Raw genomic sequence first — 21,513 nt, 5'->3', positions numbered from 1 at the left:
GTGATTCTTAACTTGACATTCCACCCCTTACTCCTCTCCCAAACAAATACTTCACCGGTTCACAGCATTATTGCGTTATATAATGTGACAATGGAGATATATAGATTAAAATATCTTCAAACACTGACATTATCAGCCAACCAATTCCATCCCACAGGGAAATGGAAAGACAACTGGAGAAATATAAATGCAGAAATTAAGCAAGCATTACTGTTCCATTCTTTAAAACCGAAGATGCTCAATGATGACTGTGCTTCTCAGGGGATGCAGGGGCAATTGCTTTTACCTGCCCACTCCTCTGCAGGTTCCCAAAGTGAATGTCTGGTATGAAGAGCACTGGCTGGGATTCCAGGTCAGTCATTGTCTTGAAGAAAGTAGCATCATTCCTCTTCTGCAAGGTTGCACTGTTCAGTTTACCTTCTGATGCTGAATATGGGGAGGAAACAGATGATTATTCCAAAGGAATAAAGAGGTTAAAAAATACCTTTTCAAGTCAAAATAAAACAAAATTCATGACTGAATTGGCTTACAAGGGTTTACTTGATTTGCTGTTCCCGCAGCTTTTCCTTTCTTCCGGTTCTGTTTCCGCTCTTCATCTCGGATTTTCCTCTCCGCTCCCTGCAGAGAAAGGATCTGATAGAAATCTCTGGACAACAACGGTAAGGCAATGAGTACCAAGCCACAGGCTCTATTTGGATCTAAAGTATAGAGACTTATTTTTAAGAATCAAAATTTTTGAATTATTCCTCTTCTCAAAAGTGGTTCACTTGAGCCTTGCAACTATAGCAGAAGCTAGGAATGAGCCAGTACTTGCAATGGTGTGAATGAATTAATATAGACAGTGTCTATTGGTTAGTGCATTGGATTAGCAACTCAAAGATCATCATTTCACATCCCAGTGAGGATTTGTTAACAAGAATCAGATAGGTTGTGCCTATCATTAGAAAAGGTAACCACAAAAGCTGACGTACTGTCATAAAAAGCAAATTAGTTCAAAAATAATGAGTCACACTTTTAAGACAGAGATCTGAGGGTAGGGGATCTGTGGAATTCCTCACTGCAGAGAACTGAAGGGGCAAGCTCATGAGGTATATTCAAGGCTGAGTTGGAGAGTTTTCTTTATCTGTAAAGGAATAAAGGTAGAAAATGGAGTTGAAGATTATCAGGTCAGCCATGATCTCCCTCAGTGGCTGGGCAGACAGGATGGGCTGAATGGCTTACTTCTGTTCTCTATGCCTTACACACTTACCTGCCATATAATTTCAATCCCACAATATGACTTTTGAAGTGATTTATAAACAACCACTAAAAGAAATATTCAATGGACCATTCAGGAGATAGTGGATTAGGCAATCAACACTTGTCTTCATTGATGTTTAGGGGTTATTGGTGCCAAAGTTCAATGTGCAGTCCAGCAAGGAAGATCCAGTCAATGATTTACTTGCAGAGACATATCAATCAGCTAACCTTCCATTTCTCCACTACCATCCATTTTCCCATTGGCAGGAACAACCCAACAAATTTGGGGGCACAGTAAAATGCAGCCTCATTGAATACTGACAGCTCTGTGACATTTCATACCAATTAAAGAAAAGATCAAAGAAGCCTCTTGCTAATTTCTGCCTCCTGCCTAAACTACTGCAAAAAAGCAAGGGTATGGTCGAGAGTAAGGAATTTCAATTATGCACTGATAATGAGCTGATAAAAAAATATTAGAAGGCACATTTATTGGAACATATAATGCAAAAATAGGATTAGGAGCAGGGCATTCACCCCTTTGAACCTGTTTGGCCATTCAACAAGATCACGGCTGAGTGCATTTCACTTCCCTTTTCTGCCTGACCCAACCACACTTGCACACTAATTCTGACTCTCTTTTAGACCAAAGATCTGTCCATTCAGCCCTTAATACGTTTAATGATTCAGGCTCCGATGCTAAACATCACCAACTTTGTGGGAGAAGAAATTCTTTCTTATTTTCATCTTAAATGGCTGGCCTTTTATTCTGAAACTACAACAGGGTTAGGGTATACCCACAAGCTCTAGGATCCCCATAAGGGGTAAATCTGTATTACCCATACAGGCTCACTGTCACATTTTGTTTTATAATACTTAGGTGAAATGTCTTCGGCTGTTTTATTATATGGAAGGTGCTCTAATACAAATAAAAGTTGTTATTTTTACACTGGTGTATAGCACACAAACAGAATTATGGGAACAACTTGCTTGAATTATAAAGACTCCTGAAGATGGTAAAATTAATTGAATTCTTCATTGGAGTTTCATCTGTGTCACTGCAAAACTATCAACACTAGATGGTGCTCTCTCATTGTTTCAATAATTACAAAAAAAAACCTGACTGCTCCAATTCATTAATAGCTTTAGTCTCCATAAAGTCCATTATGAAAACTCAAATATTTGTGCAGGATTTACTGTACAATAGTGTACTGAAAATGGATAAGCTGAAGGGGATCTTAGTTTCAGCAAGCAAATAAAATATGCTTAAGAAATGTTTAAGGCTCGCCCAGCCTATAGGATTAGAACGCCAATACATTTCATTTTGACAATCATCACACAAGCCATTCTTCCCCTTTGAGAAGAGAACTCCTGACGTGTATCTGCGATTGCACAAGAGCCTTCTAATGATAATAAACCTGTCGTTCCTAAACAATGCTCTGGGAAGTTGAGAAGCCTTTTTTTTAAAAAAAGCAGCCCCTTCCAGCATGCTTTGTGAACCACACCTTGTCACAGAACACTTTGATCTGGCAGTAGGCCCTGTGGATGGGTTTGTTGCTGCGGTTGTTGTAGCTGTAGGTGTCGATTTGTATCATAAGGGGAAGTCCTTTCACCCCCTTTTGTGAGGAGAAGTCAGTGCTGAGACAATTCACGGTGATGAATATCTGGAAGAGAAAATCAGGAACTTAAATCATCCGCAACTGGTGTATACTGTACTGACAAAACACCGGCATTGACCAATTCAATGGCTCCCTAGGCAACAGACGCCACCCATTAACAGCTTACAAAATGAAAAGAGCGAGATGGGTCCTGCTTGTTTAGTAAACATTACAATAGGGTTTCATGTTGCACAGTGCAGGTGCAATTCGGCTGTGAGCAGCAGGTCAACAAGGAGTCAACTCTCCTCACAAGGAAGGCCTTTCCCCCACTGGAACCCCCAAACTGATGGTTTAGTCTGAAGCGCACCACTGCAACCTCCCACAACCATGAGACAGGATTAACATCCTCACCTCTCGATAGTCACAGGTGAGGTGCTGGAAGACTGGAGGTTGGCAAACGTGGTGCCACTGTTTAAGGGCGGTAAAAACAAGCCAGGGAACTACAGACCGGTGAGCCTGACCTCGGTGGTGGGCAAGTTGTTGGAGGGAATCCTGAGGGACAGGATGTACATGTATTTGGAAAGGCAAGGACTGATTAGGTGTAGTCAACATGGCTTTGTGCATGGGAAATCATGTCTCACAAACTTGATTGAGTTTTTTGAAGAAATAACAAAGAAGATTGATGAGGGCAGAGCAGTAGGTGTGATCTATATGGACTTCAGTAAGGCTTTCGACAAGGTTCCCCATGGGAGACGGATTAGCAAGGTTAGATCTCATGGAATACAGGGAGAACTAGCCATTTGGATACAGAACTGGCTCAAAGGTAGAAGACAGAGGGTGGTGGTGGAGGGTTGTTTTTCAGACTGGAGGCCTGTGACCAGTGGAGTGCCACAAGGATCGGTGCTGGGTCCACTACTTTTTGTCATTTCCATAAATGATTTGGATGCGAGCATAAGAGGTACAGTTAGTAAGTTTGCAGATGACACCAAAATTGGAGGTGTAGTGGACAGTGAAGAGGGTTACCTCAGATTACAACAGGATCTGGACTAGATGGGCCAATGGGCTGAGAAGTGGCAGATGGAGTTTAATTCAGATAAGTGCGAGGTGCTGCAATTTGGGAAAGCAAATCTTAGCAGGATTTATACACTTAGTGGTAAGGTCCTAGGGAGTGTTGCTGAACAAAGAGACCTTGGAGCGCAAGTTCATAGCTCCTTGAAAGTGCAATCGCAGGTAGATAGAATAGTGAAGAAGGCGTTTGGTATGCTTTCCTTTCTTGGTCAGAGTATTGAGTACAGGAGTTGGGAGGTCATGTTGCAGCTGTACAGGACATTGGTTAGGCCACTGTTGGAATATTGTGTGCAATTCTGGTCTCCTTCCTATCAGAAAGATGCTGTGAAACTTGAAAGGATTCAGCAGAGATTTACAAGGATGTTGCCAGGGTTGGAGGATTTGAGCTACAGGGAGAGGCTGAACAGGCTGGGGCTGTTTTCTCTGGAGCGTCGGAGGCTGAGGGGTGACCTTATAGAGGTTTACAAAATTATGAGGGGTATGGATAGGATAAATTGACAAAGTCTTGTCCCTGGGGTTGGGAGTCCAGAACTAGAGGGCATAGGTTTAGGGTGAGAGGGGAAAGATATAAAAGAGATCTAAAGGGCAACTTTTTCACGCAGAGGGTCCTACATGTATGGAATGAGCTGCGAGAGGATGTGGTGGAGGCTGGTACAATTGCAACATTTAAGAGGCATTTGGATGGGTATATGAATAGGAAGGGTTTGGAGGGATATGGGCCAGGTGCTGGCAGGTGAGACTAGATTGGGTTGGGACATCTGGTTGGCATGGACAGGTTGGACCGAAGGGTCTGTTTCCATGCTGTACATCTCTATGACTCTCCCAAAATAAGGGCCTGTACTTTGGGGCTTCTCATATTTGGAATTAGAATTTGACCTCCCTGTTGAGAACTCCACAAATCGAACCCTGTAAGAGTGAGTTGAGGAGGGTGGATCCATGTGATGCAACTGAAAATAGATTTGTTCAATTGAGATTGTATTTACATTAGGTCAAAAGTCACACCACACCAGGTTACATTCTAACGCATTGCTTTGAAATCACACAAGCTTTCGGTGCGCTGCTTCTTCATCAATTGCTAGCACCCGACGAAAGAGCAGTGCTCAGAAAGCTAGCATTTTCAAGAAAACTGTTGGATTATAATCTGGTGTCGTGTGATTTTTGACCTTGTCCAACACCTCCACATCAGGTATTTACACAGTAACCTTATAAGTCAAGCTATGCTGTTCTGGAAGTTGAAGTGGGTGCTAAGGTTGTACTCTGTATATACAATGATTTCCAACCTCACATTCATTTTAGGGACATAGGACCAAAAGAAGGCCATCCAGTCTTTCCAGTCTATCCCATCATTCAATGATGTGGGGATCCTATCTCAGCTCCACTGACACACCTTGGATTCACAATCCTAAATACATTCACTGATCAAAAGTCAATCTCAGTGTTTAAATTGGACATTAGAGTAAGGTCAACAGTTCTTTAGGACTGGCGTGGAGTTTTTTTAGATTTTCACTACCCCCTATACTGTAAAGAAGTGCTACCTGAACAATACATCTCCAATTTTATGCTCATTCTCCTCGTTCTGGATTCCCCTATCAGAAGTTATTCTCTATTGTCTCTCCCATTCCTATTTTTGATACTTTTCTGTTTTTGCCTGCTGTCTATAGAGAAGTACAGCATTGAGACATACAGAGGTAACTAAATTAAAGGCAGCAGGTAATGATAGTATTGACCCTAGGGACGAGTATTAATCATCACCGTCCAAAGTGTTCACATTCAGGGATTACTTCTTTGAATTATAATATTGCTGCTGTCACTTCAGTATTTAAGAAATAAACAGCAATAATAACTTAGACAACAACATTATGTTAATAAAATATCTTCAGATGCCTCACATAATGCTCTCAAATAACACTGCCCAAGGAGATATTCAGGCCTGGACGAAGAAAACTTAACAATATGCCAAATCGGAACACAAGCTGGCCATTCAGCCTCTCGAGCCTTCTTTAGATTCAATAACATCATGCCTGATCTGACTGCGGCTTAAAGTTCATTCTCTTGCCTGCACTCCCCTCCTCCCCTGTTATACCTCGGAGTCCCTTGAAGATCAAAAATTAAATGAAGATATTTATTTGCTTGCTGAGGTACAGAATTCCAACGATAAACAATATTCCTTCTCATATTTGACTTCAATGGGAGATTGTTATTCTGAATCGATGCCTCCTGCTTCTAGATAACTCTATGACAGGAAACATTCTACCTGTCAAGCCCCTTAGAACCTTTAGTTTCAATAAAATCCCCTCTCATTGTTCTAAAATGCAGTAAGTATGGGTCAAAAGAGACTTTTCATGCTTGGAATCAACCTAGTAACCTTCTCTGAACTGCAGGCAAGAGTGGCTCTCCTTAAATATGGAAACCAAAACTTTACACAGCACTCCAGGTACTGTCTCACCAACTCTGTCCAGTTGTAACAAGATTCCCTTCTTTTATACTCAATGGCTCTTTCAATAAAGCCCATATTCCTGAGAGCCCTAATTACTCATTGTGCCTGCAAGTTAACTTTTTCGTGATTCAATGTAGGAAGACACTCAGATCCCTCTGCACTGTGGCCCTCTGTATTTTTTCCACTTAAAAAAATGTTTGGCTTTTCTACTCTTCCTACCAAACTGGATAATTTCATATTTTCCTACTGTATATCCCATCCACCAAAACGTTATCCATTCTTACAACCCCCCCCCCCCCCCCGGAAACTCTTTCAGCAGACTGATGTCTCAACATCTCAACTGACCAACATACACATGCCTAGGCAAAACATGTTTAGTAGTATGGGATGTTTTTCTTTTTAAAGAAAGGAGGATTTGTTATGTCTCATGGTCAGTATACAATTAAGGGACAGGCATTATCCACTGTATCATAGCACATGACCTGAGGTCACATAGACCATATACTCCTCTTATCTTGGATCAACTGAAGCATGGCACACTAGGGAAATATGCTTCTCTTTTGTAATCTAAGAGTTTACATTCACATAGGCACTCATGTACATTATAGTTAGTCGTAATAAATTTGTTATATTCTTCAGTACCATGTCCAGTTTCTTATGTCACAGGAGTTGAGCATTTCTGCATCAGATAGAACACCCTGTTAGATATAAACTCATAAGAAGTGGGTATGCACCAAGAAAGGAATGTGAAGTATACAGCAACTGGCAGCCTCCTAGTAACTGGTACAGTTTGTAAATCCATCTATGTAAAACCACTCTATTTAGAGGCAGCATGGTGGCTCAGTGGTTAGCATTGCTGCCTCACAGCGCCAGGGATCCGGGTTTGATTCCAGCCTCGGGTCTGTGTAGAATTTGTATGTTCTCCCCGTGTCTGTGTGGGTATCTGCCGGATGTTGTGGTTTCCTCTCTGTCCAAAAACATGCGGTTAGGTGGATTTGTCATGCTAAATTGTGTGCAGAGCTATGTAGATTAGGTAGATTACTCATGGAAAATGCAGGGTTACAGGGATAGAGTAGAGGGATGTGTCGAAGGTGAATGCTCTTTGGAAGGTCGGTGTGGACTTGTTAGGCTGAATAGCCTGTTTCCACAGTGGGGATTCTATTTAAAAGATGTGTCTCAGTCCCTGTTTGTAAGGCAACCTTGCAGAAACAAGTCATAGGGATCCAGTGGCCCTCAAAGTAAAATGGTGAAGGGCTGAATGATGTCAAGGTTGGTCTGAGTGCAGCCATGTTGATGTGGTGAGGCCAGTGGCTTCTTAATGTCAACTTGTGTGAATGAAGGATTGTGGAGGATGGTTCCCATGGAGAAGACAGGGACATTGCTCTGAGGAAGCTGTTACATACTGGGTATGACACACATTCAGTGAGCTGCAGTCACCAGGGTCCTGCTCTGATTAACACCTTGGGGATTTGTGCCCAGTTTTTCAGTGAAGGAGAGAAGAATTGGAAAACGCAAGTAATTAAGATGCAAATGCATGGAAATTTGGTAGTCCATTGATCAAGGGCAAGATTCTGAAGTGACCATTTAAGACTGGAGGGGAAAACTGGGAAAACGTTTCTCTATGTTAAGAATCCAATGTCTTCATTCTCACAATACTTTCTCACCTCTCTTACCATTGCTCAAGCCACACCAGAAGCAGAAAATTCTGCCCTATGTATCCTCCTCACAACTTGCTTTCCCATCTATCTTTGAATTGTTAACACATTTGGCGATAAGACACTAAGTTCCTTCACCCAAGTCATTAAAGTAGATTGCTGGAAGGTTCCAGTACTGATCCTTGTGGTATTCCTAGTTACTGTTTGCCACCTAAAAAGTCCCACTAATCCTGACTCTGTTTTCCATTTTTAGTCCATGCCCCTTCCAAGTTAACATATCGCTCCCAACATTATGAGCTCTCATATTGTGTAGGAACCATTTATGAAGCACCTCACTGAATGCCTTTGAAAACCCATATGCAGTACATCAACTCACTCCCCTTTTTGTGGTCTGCTTGATTTGCCCCAAAAGTAGACAAATAAATTAGTTAAAAATGTTTTCCAATTCAGAAAACCATGGTGACAGCATATATACACTTTTAGAATGCTTCATTAACAATGGATTCCAGCATTTCCCCCATGAACACTTGTTAGCCTAATTAGACTATAGTTTCTATTTTCTATCTCCCTTCTTTCATGAACATGATTGCTACAGTCACAATTTTCCAATTACTGAGATCTTTCCAGAATTTAGGAAATCTAGGAAGATTACAACTAAAGCACTCACTATCTCTACAGTCAATTCTTTTAAGATCATGTGATGAAGGGCATCATTTCCAGGGCACTTGACAGTCTTTAGTTTCTTTCCTTTCCCCAGCAACTTTCTCCAGAAATTGTGATTCTTGGACTGGGAAAATCAGGTTGGTAGTGGATCCCAAGGAAAGGAATTTGTGGAATGTCTATGAAACAATTTCTTTGGAACAGCTTGGGGTAGAGCCCATTAGGGAAAAGGCAGTTCTGGGGTTTGGAGATGTGTAATGAGGCAGACTTGATTAGAGAGTTTAAGGAGAAGGAACCCCTAGGGGGCAGTGACCACAGTATGATAGAATTCACCCTGCAGTTTGAAAGGGAGATGCTAGAATCAGATGTGACTGTATTGCAATTGAGTAAAACATGAGGGAGGAGCTAGCCCTGAATTGATTGGAAGGGAAACCTAACAGGGAAGATGGTGGAGCAGCATTAGCAGGAATTTCTGGGGGTAATATGGAAGGCACAGCAGAAATTCACCCAAGGAGGAAGAACGTTCTAAGCAGAGGATGAGACAACCATGAGACAAATGAAGTCAAAAACAGCAGAATAGCAAAAGAAAAAGCATACTACATGGTGAAGATTAGTGGGAAGCAGGAGGATTGTGAAACCTTTAAAAACTAGAAGATAACTAAAAAGACCAGTAAGGGCGAGAAGATGAAACATGGGAGTAAATTAACTAGCAATATAAAAGAAGATTGCAAGAGTTTTTTTTAGATCTCCAAACGGTAAGAGACAGGGAAGACTGGATATTCAACCACTGGAAAATGAGGCTAGAGAAGTAGAAATGGGGAACAAAAACATGGGAGAGGAACTGAATGAGTACTTTGCATCAGTTTTCACATCGAAAACACCAGCTATATACCAGAACTTCAAGAGTTGGGGGCAGAGGTGAGTGTAGTTGTCATCATTAAGGAGGTACCGGAAGGTGTGAAGGTGGATAAATCAGCCAGACTAGCTGGACTACACCAGAGTTCTGAAGGAGATAGCTGAGGGGATTTTAGAAGCATTCAGATGAGAGGTGATCTTTCAGGTATTACTGGAGTCAGGGAGCTTCCCAGAGAACTGGGAAATGGCTAATGTACCACCCCTGTTTAAGAAAGGAAGGAGGCAGAAGACAGGAAACTATAGGCCGATTAGCCTGACCTCGATTGTTGATAAGATTTTAGAGTCCATTATTAAAGATGTGATTGCATAGTACTTGGAAGTGGTGTTAATTTAGGACTGTATCAACAAGGCTTCGTCAACTGTCATGCATGACAAATCGATTAGAATTTTCTGAGGAGGAAATGAGCAAGTCAGAAAAATGAGAGCCAGTGTGTGATCTATTCCAAAAGACCTTTGACAAGTTGGCACACAGGAGGTTGCAAATAAGAGCCCATGGTGTTAGAGGCAAGGTATTGGGGTGGATAGAGGATTGGCTGACTGGCAGAAGTCAGAGAGTAGAGATAAAGGGATCTTTTTTAGGATGGCAACTGGTGGCTAGTGGAATTCCACAGGGGTTCTTGTTGGGACCACAACAATTCATGTTATTAGAAAAAAGTGGGAAAACAATGTTTCAGGTCAATATGAATTCTGGTCATAAATTCAGGACAATGACTTACTTCCTCTTTGCAGAGATGCTGGCTGGCCTGCTGACTGTGGCAGCAGTTTAAGTTGGAAAATCATTGACCTTGATGTTATTCTAATTTTAGCCCTTCATGATTGAAGTATTTGTCCACACAAGTTGAAAGTACCCATTTAAAAAAAACTCATCATTCAAGAATAATAGGAATTGAAAAATAGTCTTCCTTTCTGTTTGTTTCCTGGTTATAGCTTGGGATTGTCACCAGAAACTTGTATAAAGTCAACTTTATAGCTCACAAAAGAAAAGCACAGTAAAGTAATATGATACTCTTTAACTATCATTGAAGACACATTTCAACTTCCAAAAAGGACCTCTAAAGGGATTGCTTGCTAAGCTCCTTGAGCTCATAAACAGCTGAGAAAAGTGAGAACCCAAAAAATCAAGGCTCAGTTTACTCTGGGACATTGTGCATATTTGTAAAATTTAGTCGACAACCAAGAAGTCCACTTTTGTTGGTTGCCATCAGCTTTGACTTTCTTCTGATTGTTGCTACTTACAGTTGGATGACATGATTAACCCAATTTCCTGATTAATTGCTCAAGGCAGCTCAGAGCAGTTAGTGTGAAAAGCAAAGCTTGAACATTCATCCATCGATGCTGTGTCAAAGAATATTTAAAGATTTATAGCACAGCCCATTGTGCACAACCCACTTAGGAAGAACAATCTTTGTACCTGCCATATTTCGCCAATGTGTGCAAGTCAATGAAACATTGCTATCAGGTAAGAGAAGCAGCATCCTATGTCAAATACTCACATATTTGAAAGGAACGATTGAAAGCGCTAGCTTTGTTAATAATATGTACCTGACAAACTTTCTTCCTGCAGTAACCTTTCAAGTCAGTTCAACTATGACTGTATCCTAGCAACATGAAATGTCATAGTAAGTTTAATTGTAATGCTTAGTCATGCAGACAATACCTGTCTGGAGAGCTAAAGTGGAAGCTTAAAAGTTAAGCCTTATTTTAAGAACTGGATTTAAATGCACTAGTTTTGTTTAAATAAATTGATAATTTGATTAGCTTGTATTTTGAACAGCTATGGTCCAATATCCATCAATGGTGTTACAAACTATTTTTGTATAAGCCTGTTCAAAAACTTAAAAGTCAATAAAGAGACCACTGGCTATCCATTTACCAGAGGAATGCTCAGTCAATGGCAGTTATTTAATACTATCAAAACACAACCCTTCCCTTAATGGCCTAAATGGAACAGATCACAAGAGGAGGGAGTTGATGACAATAGGGACGTCTGTCAGTTTGACAGCTCTGCTTCATCAAAAACTAGGACATGTCCGACTGGGGCTTTCACAGGCCTTACATGTGTCACTTCAGCTATGCATTCTGTCTTAGTGGAAAGCATGATGGGTTTAACCCATTGACTTGAAATTTCAGAGTGTCTTCTGGATGTGGTAAATATTAGCTTCTTATGGAAATTCAGAGTGTGGCAAGTCACAGAAATAGCTAATTATTCTGAAGTGTATGTACCTTGCTTCAAAAACACTCCAACACACCTTTAAATGGGTATAATGGTACATTTCTGTTTCTCTTAGACACTAACAACTCGGAGATTATATGAATTACTCCTGAGTAATGAATTTCCAATCCTGGTCACATAATTTTATGCCATGAAAGGAAACAATTTTCTGCCAAGACTCTAAGCCAAGTTGCTCTACGAGAATTATATTTTCTCTGATCCTATTATTGTAATGAGATCAAATTTCCTGTCCAGCTTTATTGGTTCCTTGTCAAATGTGAAAAATAACAAAGCAGCAATCAATCAATCCTGTTTGAAAGGCAGAACTCCCCAGTGCTGCCTAAAGTTGACCCATTCTCTATTTAGAAAGGCCTTCTTAATCATAGCCATTGAATACCTGACAGCACTAACATAATGGTAGCTTACATTTTGGCTCAAGGTGAATGACCTTCCATCAAGTTTATTCCGACATGGTCAGAGAGCAAATATTGAAAATAAACTCTTTTAGAGTAGAATCATTTTGAGGCAACAATTTCCTCCGAGTTGCTCCTGCTCCATTGTTGTAAAAGAGACCCTCTTTATAAATGGACACTGAATCTCCTTCATTTTGAGTTACGGTGACAACAAAAGACCAACTTATACAGTTCTTTTTATTTCCATTTGAATATTTGCTGATGTGATAACCCAAATAGTCCTTTGACTTCACCTTTCAATTATCATTGCTAGGTGTGCAGATATAGATTGACTAAGACAATATAACAAAGCAAGGCTAAATATTGGCCAGGACGCCAGAGTTAACTTTCAATGGGCTTTTTCAAAATCCTGTGTTGGGATCAGATCGAGTGGATCTGTTGGAGAGACAGATAGAAGCGATGAGGAATTTGCAACAGCAACAGTATGTGATGGATGGCAGTTATAGGAAGGGGGGAAAGTCTCAGATACAGTCACATAGATGGGTTAACTCCAGGAAGGGTAAGAGAGGTAGGCAGCTAGTGCAGGAGTCTTTTGTGGATATACCCATTTCAAACAGGTATGCTGTTTTGGAAAATGTAGGGGGTGATGGATTCTCAGGGGAACGTAGCATGAACAGCCAAGTTTCTGGTATTGAGACTGGCTCTAATGCAACGAGGGGTACGTCGGCTTCCAAGAGATCAATTGTGTTCGGGGATTCTGTAGTCAGAGGTACAAACACACGTTTCTGTGGCCAATAGAGAAAAACCAGAATGGTGTGTTATTTCCCTGGTGCCACAATCAAGGATGTCTCAGAGAGGGTGCAGAATGTTCTCACGGGGGAGAGGGGTCAGCAGGAGGTCATTGTCCACATTGGAACTAATGACATTGGAAGGGAAAAGATTGAAATTCTGAAGGGAGATTACAGAGAGTTAGGCAGAAATTTAAAAAGGAGGTCCTCAAGGGTAGTAATATCTGGATTACTCCCAGTGCTATGAGCTAGTGAGGGCAGGAATAGGAGGATAGACCAGATGAATGCATGGCTGAGGAGCTGGTGTATGGGAGAAGGATTCACATTTTTGGATCATTGGAATCTCTTTTGGGGTAGAAGTGACCTGTACAAGAAGGACGGATTGCAGCTAAATTGGAAGGGGACTAATATACTGGCAGGGAAATTTGCTAGAGCTGGTAGGGGGTGGGAGCCAGGGAGATAGTGAGGAAAGAGATCAATCTGAGACGGGTACAGCTGAGAACAGAAGTGAGTCAAACAGTCAGGGCATGCAGGGACAGGGTAGGACTAATAAATTAAACTGCATTTATTTCAATGCAAGGGGCCTAACAGGGAAGGCAGATGAACTCAGGGCATGGTTAGGAACATGGGACTGGGATATCATAGCAATTACGGAAACATGGCTAAGGGATGGGCAGGACTGGTAGCTTAATGTTCCAGGATACAAATGCTACAGGAAGGATAGAAAGGGAGGCAAGAGAGGGGGTGGGAGTGGCATTTTTGATAAGGGATAGCATTACAGCTGTGCTGAGGGAGGATATTCCTGGAAATACATCCAGGGAAGTTATTTGGGTGGAACTGAGAAATAAGAAAGGGATGATCATCTTATTGGGGATTGTATTATAGATCCCCCCCAATAGTCAGAGGGATTGAGAACCAAACTTGTAAGGAGATCTCAGCTATCTGTGAGAATAATAGGGTGGTTATGGTAGGGGATTTTAACTTTCCAAACTTTGACTGGGACTGCCATAGTGTTAAAGGTTTAGATGGAGAGGAATTTCTTAAGTGTGTACAAGATCCATTTTCTGATTCAGTATGTGGATGTACCTACTAGAGAAGGTGCAAAACCTGACCTACACTTGGGAAATAAGGCAGATCTGGTGACTGAGGTGACAATAGGGGAGCTCTTTGGGGTCAGTGACCATAATTCTATTGGTTTTAAGATAGTGATGAAAAAGGATAGACCAGATCTAAAAGTTGAAATTCTACATTGGAGAAAGGCCAATTTTGATGGTCTTAGGCAAGAACTTTTGAAAGCTGATTGGGGGCAGATGTTCACGGGTAAAGGGACGGCTGGAAAATGGGAAGCCTTCAGAAATGAGATAACAAGAATCCAGCGAAAGTATATTCCTGTCAGGGTGAAAGGGAAGGCTGGTAGGCATAGGGAATGCTGGATGACTAAAGACATTGAGGGTTTGGTTAAGAAAAGAAGGAAGCATATGTCAGGAAAAGACAGGATAGATCGAGTGAATCCTTAGAGTATTCACTCTAAGAATACTCTAGAGTATAAAGAAAGTAGGAGTATACTTAAGAGGGAAATCAGGAGGGCAAAACGGGGACATGAGATAGCTTTGGCAAATAGAATTAAGGAGAATCCAAAGGGTTTTTACAAATATATTAAGGACAAAAGGGTAACTCGGGAGAGAATAGGGCCCCTCAAAGATCAGAAAGGCAGCCTTTGTGTGGAGCCTCAGAAAATGGGGGAAGATACTAAATGAATATTTTGCATCAGTATTTACTGTGGAAAAGGATATGGAAGATATAGACTATAGGGAAATAGATGGTGACATCTTGCAAAATGTCCAGATTACAGAGGAGGAAGTGCTGGATGTCTTGAAATGATTAAAGGTGGATAAATCCCCAGGACCTGATCAGGTGTACCTGAGAACTCTGTGGGAAGCTAGAGAAGTGATTGCTGGGCCTCTTGCTGAGATATTTGTATCGTTGATAGTCACAGGTGAGGTGCCGGAAGACTGGAGGTTGGCAAACATGGTGCCACTGCTTAAGAAGGGCTGTAAAGACAAGCCAGGGAACTATAGATCGGTGAGCCTGGCCTCGGTGGTGGGCAAGTTGTTGGAGGGAATCCTGAGGGACAGGATGTACATGTATTTAGAAAGGCAAGGACTGATTAGGGATAGTCAACATGGCTTTGTGCTTGGGAAATCATGTCTCGCAAACTTGATAGAGTTTTTTAAAGAAGTAACAAAGAAGATTGATGAGGGCAGAGCAGTAGATGTGATCGATATGGACTTCAGTAAGGCGTTCTACAAGGTTCCCCATGGGAGACTGATTGGCAAGGTTAGATCTCATGGAATACAATACAGGGTTCTGTATCCATTTGGATACAGAACTGGTTCAAAGGTAGAAGACAGAGGGTGGTGGTGGAGGGTTGTTTTTCAGACTGAAAGCCTGTGACCAGTTGAGTGCCACAAGGATCGGTGCTGGGCCCTCTACCTTTTGTCATTTACATAAATAATTTGGATGCGAGCATAAGAGGTACAGTTAATAAGTTTGCAGATGACACCAAAATTGGAGGTGTAGTGAAAAGCAAATAGGGTTAGCTCTGATTACAACAGGATCTAGACTAGATGGGCCAATGGGCTGAGAAGTGGCAGATGGAGTTTAATTCAGATAAATGCGAGGTGTTGCATTTTGGGAAAGCAAATCTGAGCAGGACTTATACACTTAATGGTAAGGTCCTAGGGAGTGTTGCTGAACAAAGAGACCTTGGAGTGCAGATTCATAGATCCTTGAAAGTGGAGCTGCAGGTAGATAGGATAGTGAAGAAGGTGTTTGGTATGCTTTCCTTTATTGATCAGAGTATTGAGTACAGGGGTTGGGAGGTCATGTTCGGCTCTACAGGACATTGGTTAGGCCACTGTTGGAATATTACATGCAATTCTGGTCTCCTTCCTATCGGAAAGATGTTGTGAAACTTGAAAGAGTTCAGAAAAGATTTACAAGAATGTAGCCAGGGTTGGTGGATTCGAGCTATAGGGAGAGGCTGAACAGGCTGGGGCTGTTTTCTCTGGAGCATTGGAAGCTGAAGTGTGACCTTATAGAGGTTTACAAAATTATGAGAGGCATGGATAGGATAAATAGACAAAGTCTTTTCCCTGGGGTCAGGGAGTCCAGACTAGAGGGCATAGGTTTAGGGTGAGAGGGGAAAGATATAAAAAAGACCTCAGGGGCAACTTTTTCACGCAGAGGATGGTACATGTATGGAATGAGCTGCCAGAGGATGTGGTGGAGGCTGGTACAATTGCAACATTTAAGGGGCATTTGGATAAGTATATGAATAGGAAGGGGCTTTGAAGGGATATGTGCCATGTGCTGGCAGGTGGGACGAGATGAGGTTGGGATATCTGGTTGGCATGGACGGGTTGGACTGAAGGGTCTGTTTCCACGCTGTACATCTCTATGACTCTATCTACTTGAGGGATAGGGATGTCTCAGTATAACATCTCACCTGAAAGATGTGACAGTACAATATTCCCTCAGACCTGTCTTGGATAATCAACCTATATTTTTTAAGGTCTAATACTGGGACATGAACCCACAATCTTCTGACTCTGCGTTCAGTGACACCAACTAAGACTCCCTACTAGTGAAGACTGCTCCTCAAAAGTAAACTCACCTTGGCTTCTTCATTCACATCCCATGTGAAGGAGATGGCATTGTAGGCAATTTCTTCAATGTTTCCAATAGTGTTGAAACTCTCTTTGTAATCAGCTGAAGGAAGGGTAGAAAAGGAAAAGAGACAAATGTTAAAAATACTCACCAAGTAAAGCATCAGTGTGCAAATTAAGACAATTGACTCCCGGTTTCGGTCATGACTAACATTTAAAAAGACGACAGGTTCTTCTGGAGTTTCCTTGAGATCAATAATCCAGTCAACATCTAGGCCCATACACATCATCAACTCCTGAAATAATGACCATGGGATTGATGGAAAAACACAATTGCTATTGTAGTGTCCGTCAGGGAAGGGGAACTGTCATTTCTACATGATCTGGCTTTGTCAAGTGTTGCTTAGTTACACGATATTTATTATCTTTATGGCTTCTGAAATGGCCCCATCAGTAGCTCAGAGTAGTAGCTAGAGATTTTTCTTTGCTTCCATCACTTACATATCTCAACAACAGTTTCTTTTAAAGTAGCATGTTGGCAATCATTGCTCATGTTATCAATCAATTTATAAGGAAGCTAAAAATGTTTTAAACATAATTGAATGGACGAGCATGGATCACAATTTTAAAACCGAAGCTTAATGACAACAAGCACTCTTTTGTTCTGAGGATTGCCAATTAGATGACAGCATCCCAGTTTATTCAGTAAGGAGTAACCTGAGACAATAAATGATGTTACATTTCATTGCACTTTACCTACACCACTAGCTGGTACAATAGTTCAGTGCTAGCAGTGCTACAAATATTGCAGGCCAATATTCAGATAGAAAGTTTCATAAACAAGGAATTAGGATAGTTCCAAGCAACAGATTAATTTGCCAACACTAATCATGTTTCTTTTATTAACTCCAGGCATGGGGCCTCCACTACATTATCTGGAAGCCTATTGCACACAGAGAGTCAAACAGCACGAAAAACAGACTCTTTGGTCCAACTTGTTCACATCAACCATGTTTCCCAAACTAAAACTAACCTCACGTGTCTGTGTTTGGCTCATATCCCTCCAAACCTTTCCTATTCATGTACATACCCAAATGTCTTTAAAGTATTGTAGCTGTATCTGCACCTACCACTTCCTCGGGCAGTTCATTTCACACACGAACTACCCTGTGTGTGAAAACATTGTCCCTCAGGAACTTTGTAAATCTTTCTCCTCTCATTTTAAAAATATGGTCCCTAATTTTGAACTCCCCCACCTTCGATAAAAGACCTTTATTCACCTTATCTACACCCCTCATGATTTTGTAAACCTCTTTAAGGTCACCCTACAATGCCCTACACTCCAAGGGAAAGATTTCGATCCAGCCTTTCCTTCTCACACTAGGAATAAAGGAATAAGAGTAGAACCTCTAGCCCCTCGAATTTGTTCCATTCAGTGAGATCACAGCGGGTCTGGGACCCAGCTCCAAATAACTGCCTTTACTCTCTACAGCAATAACATTGCTAGATTTTAATTAACTGATTTCAGATATAAACTTAACAATTAGCCAAGTATTATTCACAGAAGAGAATTCTTAGCATTTACTACCCTTTGTGTGTAAGTATTTACCAAGTTCATTCCTGGAATATTTAGGTCTAATGTTTAGATTTTGCCTCCCCAATCAGTGAATGTAGCTTTTCTTTATCGATCTTAATTCCGATAACACCATGATAACTTAGACCATATCACTCAATTCCAAGCAATATGACTCTAGTTTCTGGAATATCAATTTGCAGTTTACAGCTGGAGTCCAAGGTGATGTTACATTTCATTGCTAAAATCTACACTGTACATCCTCCAAGACCAATGTATCCTTCTCAATGTGTGGTGCCCAGAACTGCTCAAGGCTGAACCAGGGATCTGCATAGCTGAAGTCTGAATTTGACCATCTTGTAAACGAGCCATCTAGATACAAGGCCAGCATCCGAGTAATGCTTTGGTTATTTCTGTGTCTCGAGTATGGTGCTGGAAAAGCACAGCAGGTCAGGCAGTATCTGAGGAGGAGAATTAATGTTTCGGGCAAAAGCCCTTCGTCAAGAATGATGCTTGTGAGCTAAGGGGTTGGAGAGATAAATGGGAGAGGGAGTGGGTGTGGGGAGAAGACAGCTGCGAATTCGATAGGTAGATGAAGGTGGGGGTAAGGGTGAAAGGTCAGAGAGGAGGATGGAGCGGATAGGTGGGAAGGAGATTGGACAGGTAGGACAGATAGGACAGGTTATGAGGGCGATGCAGAGTTAGAAGGTTGGAACTGGGGTAAGATGAAAGGAGGGGAAATGAGGAAACTGGTGAAATCCACATTGGTCCCATGTGGTTGGAGGGTCCCAAGGCATAGATGAGGCATTCTCCCTCCAGGAGTCGGGTGGTTAGGGCTTGGCGATGGAGGAGGTCCGGGACCTGCACGTCATTGGGGGCGTGGGAGGGGGAGTTGAAGTGTTTCACCACAGGGCAGTGGGGTTGGTTGGCACAGGTGTCCCTGAGATGTTCTCTGAAGCGTTCTGCAAGTAGGCGTGCTGTCTCCTCAATGTAGAGGAGACTGCATCGGGTGCAATGGATACAGTAAATGACATGTGTGGAAGTGCAGGTAAAACTCTGATGGATGTGGAAGGTTCCTTTGGAGCCTTGGACGGAGGTGAGGGGGGAGAAATGGGCACAGGTTTTGCAATTCCTGCGGTGGCATGGGAGGGTGCCAGGAGGGGAGGGCATGGACCTGACAACTGTCGTGAAGGGAAGGTCTTTACAGAAGACAGATAGGGTTGGAGAAGGAAATATGTCTCTGGTGGTGGAGGCTGTAGGTGGTGGAAATGGCAGAGGATGATGCAATGTATATGGAGGTTGGTGTGGTGGAAGGTGAGGACCGATGTGGGGGGGGGGGGGGGTCGTGTTCTGTCCTTGGTGTGCATGGATAGATCGGGTTCGAGGGCAGAGGCAGGGAAGTGGAGGAGATGTGCTGGAAGGGGAAATGCGACCTTTGAAGAAGGAGGCCATCTGCTGTGTTCTATGGTGGAACTGGTCCTTCTAGGAGTAGATGCGGCAGAGGCAGAGGAATTGAGAATAAAGGATAGTGTTTTTACAGGAGGCAGTGTGGGAGGAAGTGTAGTCCAAGTAGCTGTGGGAGTCAATAGGTTTGTAGAAGATGTCAGTGTTGAGTCGATCACCATTAGAGACGGACGCCTGGAGGAAGAATGCCTCATCTTCCTCCTTGGGACCCTCCAACCACATGGGATTTCACCAGTTTCCTCATTTCCCCTCCTCCCACCTTAGCCCAGATCCAACCTTCCAACTCAGCACCACCCTCATGACCTGTCCTACCTATCCATCTTCCTTCCCATCTATCTCCTCCACCCTCCTATCCGACCTATCACCATTCCCCCCACCTTCATCTACCTATCACTATCTCAGCTACCTTCCCCCCCCCCCCCCCCCCCCCATTTATCTCTCCACACCTTTGGCTCACAAACCTCATTCCTGATGAAGGGCTTATACCCAAAATGTCGATTCTCCTGCTCCTCAGATGCTGCCTGACCTGTGTGCTTTTCCAGCACCACACTCTCGACTCTGATCTCCAGCATCTGCAGTCCTCACTTTCTCCTATTTCTCGGTGTCTGTCAATGGCTTTTTGATTATGTATGTATTTAGACACCCACATTGTTGGACTTCAATTCTTTCTTGCTTAGCGAGTTTTGAGAAGTAGCAGAGACTCAAACAAACAGTTCTGCCAACCATCCAACCCAACCTTTGTCATCACTAAACAAAACAAATTAGAGGAAACCTTCAAGACCATCAATAATATCCTTACTGGCATAATATCCTTACTGGCCTCCTCACTAAAGAGGAGGAAAACAACAACACACTGCCATTCCTAGATGTCACAGTAGAGCGAACAGCCAATGGGCAACTTCAAACCAGTGTCTACAGGAAAACAACACATATGGACCAAATATTGAACTACAGAAGCAATCATGCCAACATCCACAAATGAAGCTGCACTAGAACATTATTTCAGCACAGAGGATCTACACAGAGCAGAGGAAAATCATCTATACAGTGTATTCAAAAATGTACCCAATCCGCAATTTCTCAGCAACAAATCCAAACAAGCAGACAAAATGCATCCAGAAACCCTAGCCACTCTCCCTACATCAAAGGCATCTTGGAAATGACTGCCAGATTACTCAGACCCCTTGGCATCACGGTAGCCTACAAACCCACCAACACACTAAAACAGCAGCTAATGAACTTGAAAGACAACAAGCAAAACTGATGTCATTTATGAAATACCTTGCAAGAACTGTAACAAACACTACATTGGATAAACAGGCAGAAAACTAGCCACCAGGATACATGAACATCAACTAGCCACAAAACAACATGACCCTCTCTCACTAATATCCTTCCATATAGGTAAGGAAAGACACCACTTCGACTGGGACAACACATCCATCCTAGGACAAGCCAAACAGAAACATGCACGAGAATTTCTACAAGCATGGCATTCCAACCAGAACTCTATCAACAAACACATTGACTTGGATTCCATTTACCATTCACTGAGGAAAAAAAAACAGAATTGACATCGCCATGAAATGACATCACCACAGGAAATGACATCACCAACCCAAATATATAAATAGAAAGCAGGAAACACAAGCAGTGCTTCGTCCAGAGGCTCACTGAAGATGTTACCTCTTATGGTGATGAAACGTCTGAAAATGAACCTACATCCAGATTCTTTCTTGCTTTTCAACATTTAGAAGCTACACTGAACAGTATAATCCAAAGTGGCTGGTCTACATTAAAATTCATACGTCACAATGTTGAAAATT

General features: G+C 42.1%; 1 protein-coding gene across 1 annotated transcript in view; it reads right to left on the bottom strand.

Annotated features, from left to right (window-relative positions):
* Nucleotides 1-21,513, bottom strand: part of grhl2b (grainyhead-like transcription factor 2b) — a 153,265-nt gene that overhangs the window by 19,472 nt on the left and 112,280 nt on the right. Inside the window, exons 8-11 of the mRNA XM_072570711.1 lie at nucleotides 16,659-16,753; nucleotides 2,742-2,900; nucleotides 531-618; nucleotides 287-426 (exon numbers count right to left, since the gene is read on the bottom strand). Coding sequence (XP_072426812.1) covers nucleotides 287-426; nucleotides 531-618; nucleotides 2,742-2,900; nucleotides 16,659-16,753 — 482 coding nt within the window. The remainder of the gene's footprint in view (nucleotides 1-286; nucleotides 427-530; nucleotides 619-2,741; nucleotides 2,901-16,658; nucleotides 16,754-21,513) is intronic.

The sequence above is a fragment of the Chiloscyllium punctatum genome, chromosome 5, assembly GCF_047496795.1.
Source record: "Chiloscyllium punctatum isolate Juve2018m chromosome 5, sChiPun1.3, whole genome shotgun sequence".
In the NCBI taxonomy this organism is placed as follows: domain Eukaryota; kingdom Metazoa; phylum Chordata; class Chondrichthyes; order Orectolobiformes; family Hemiscylliidae; genus Chiloscyllium; species Chiloscyllium punctatum.
Note: the sequence above shows the minus strand (reverse complement) of the source record. Positions and strands in the feature narration are given on the sequence as shown.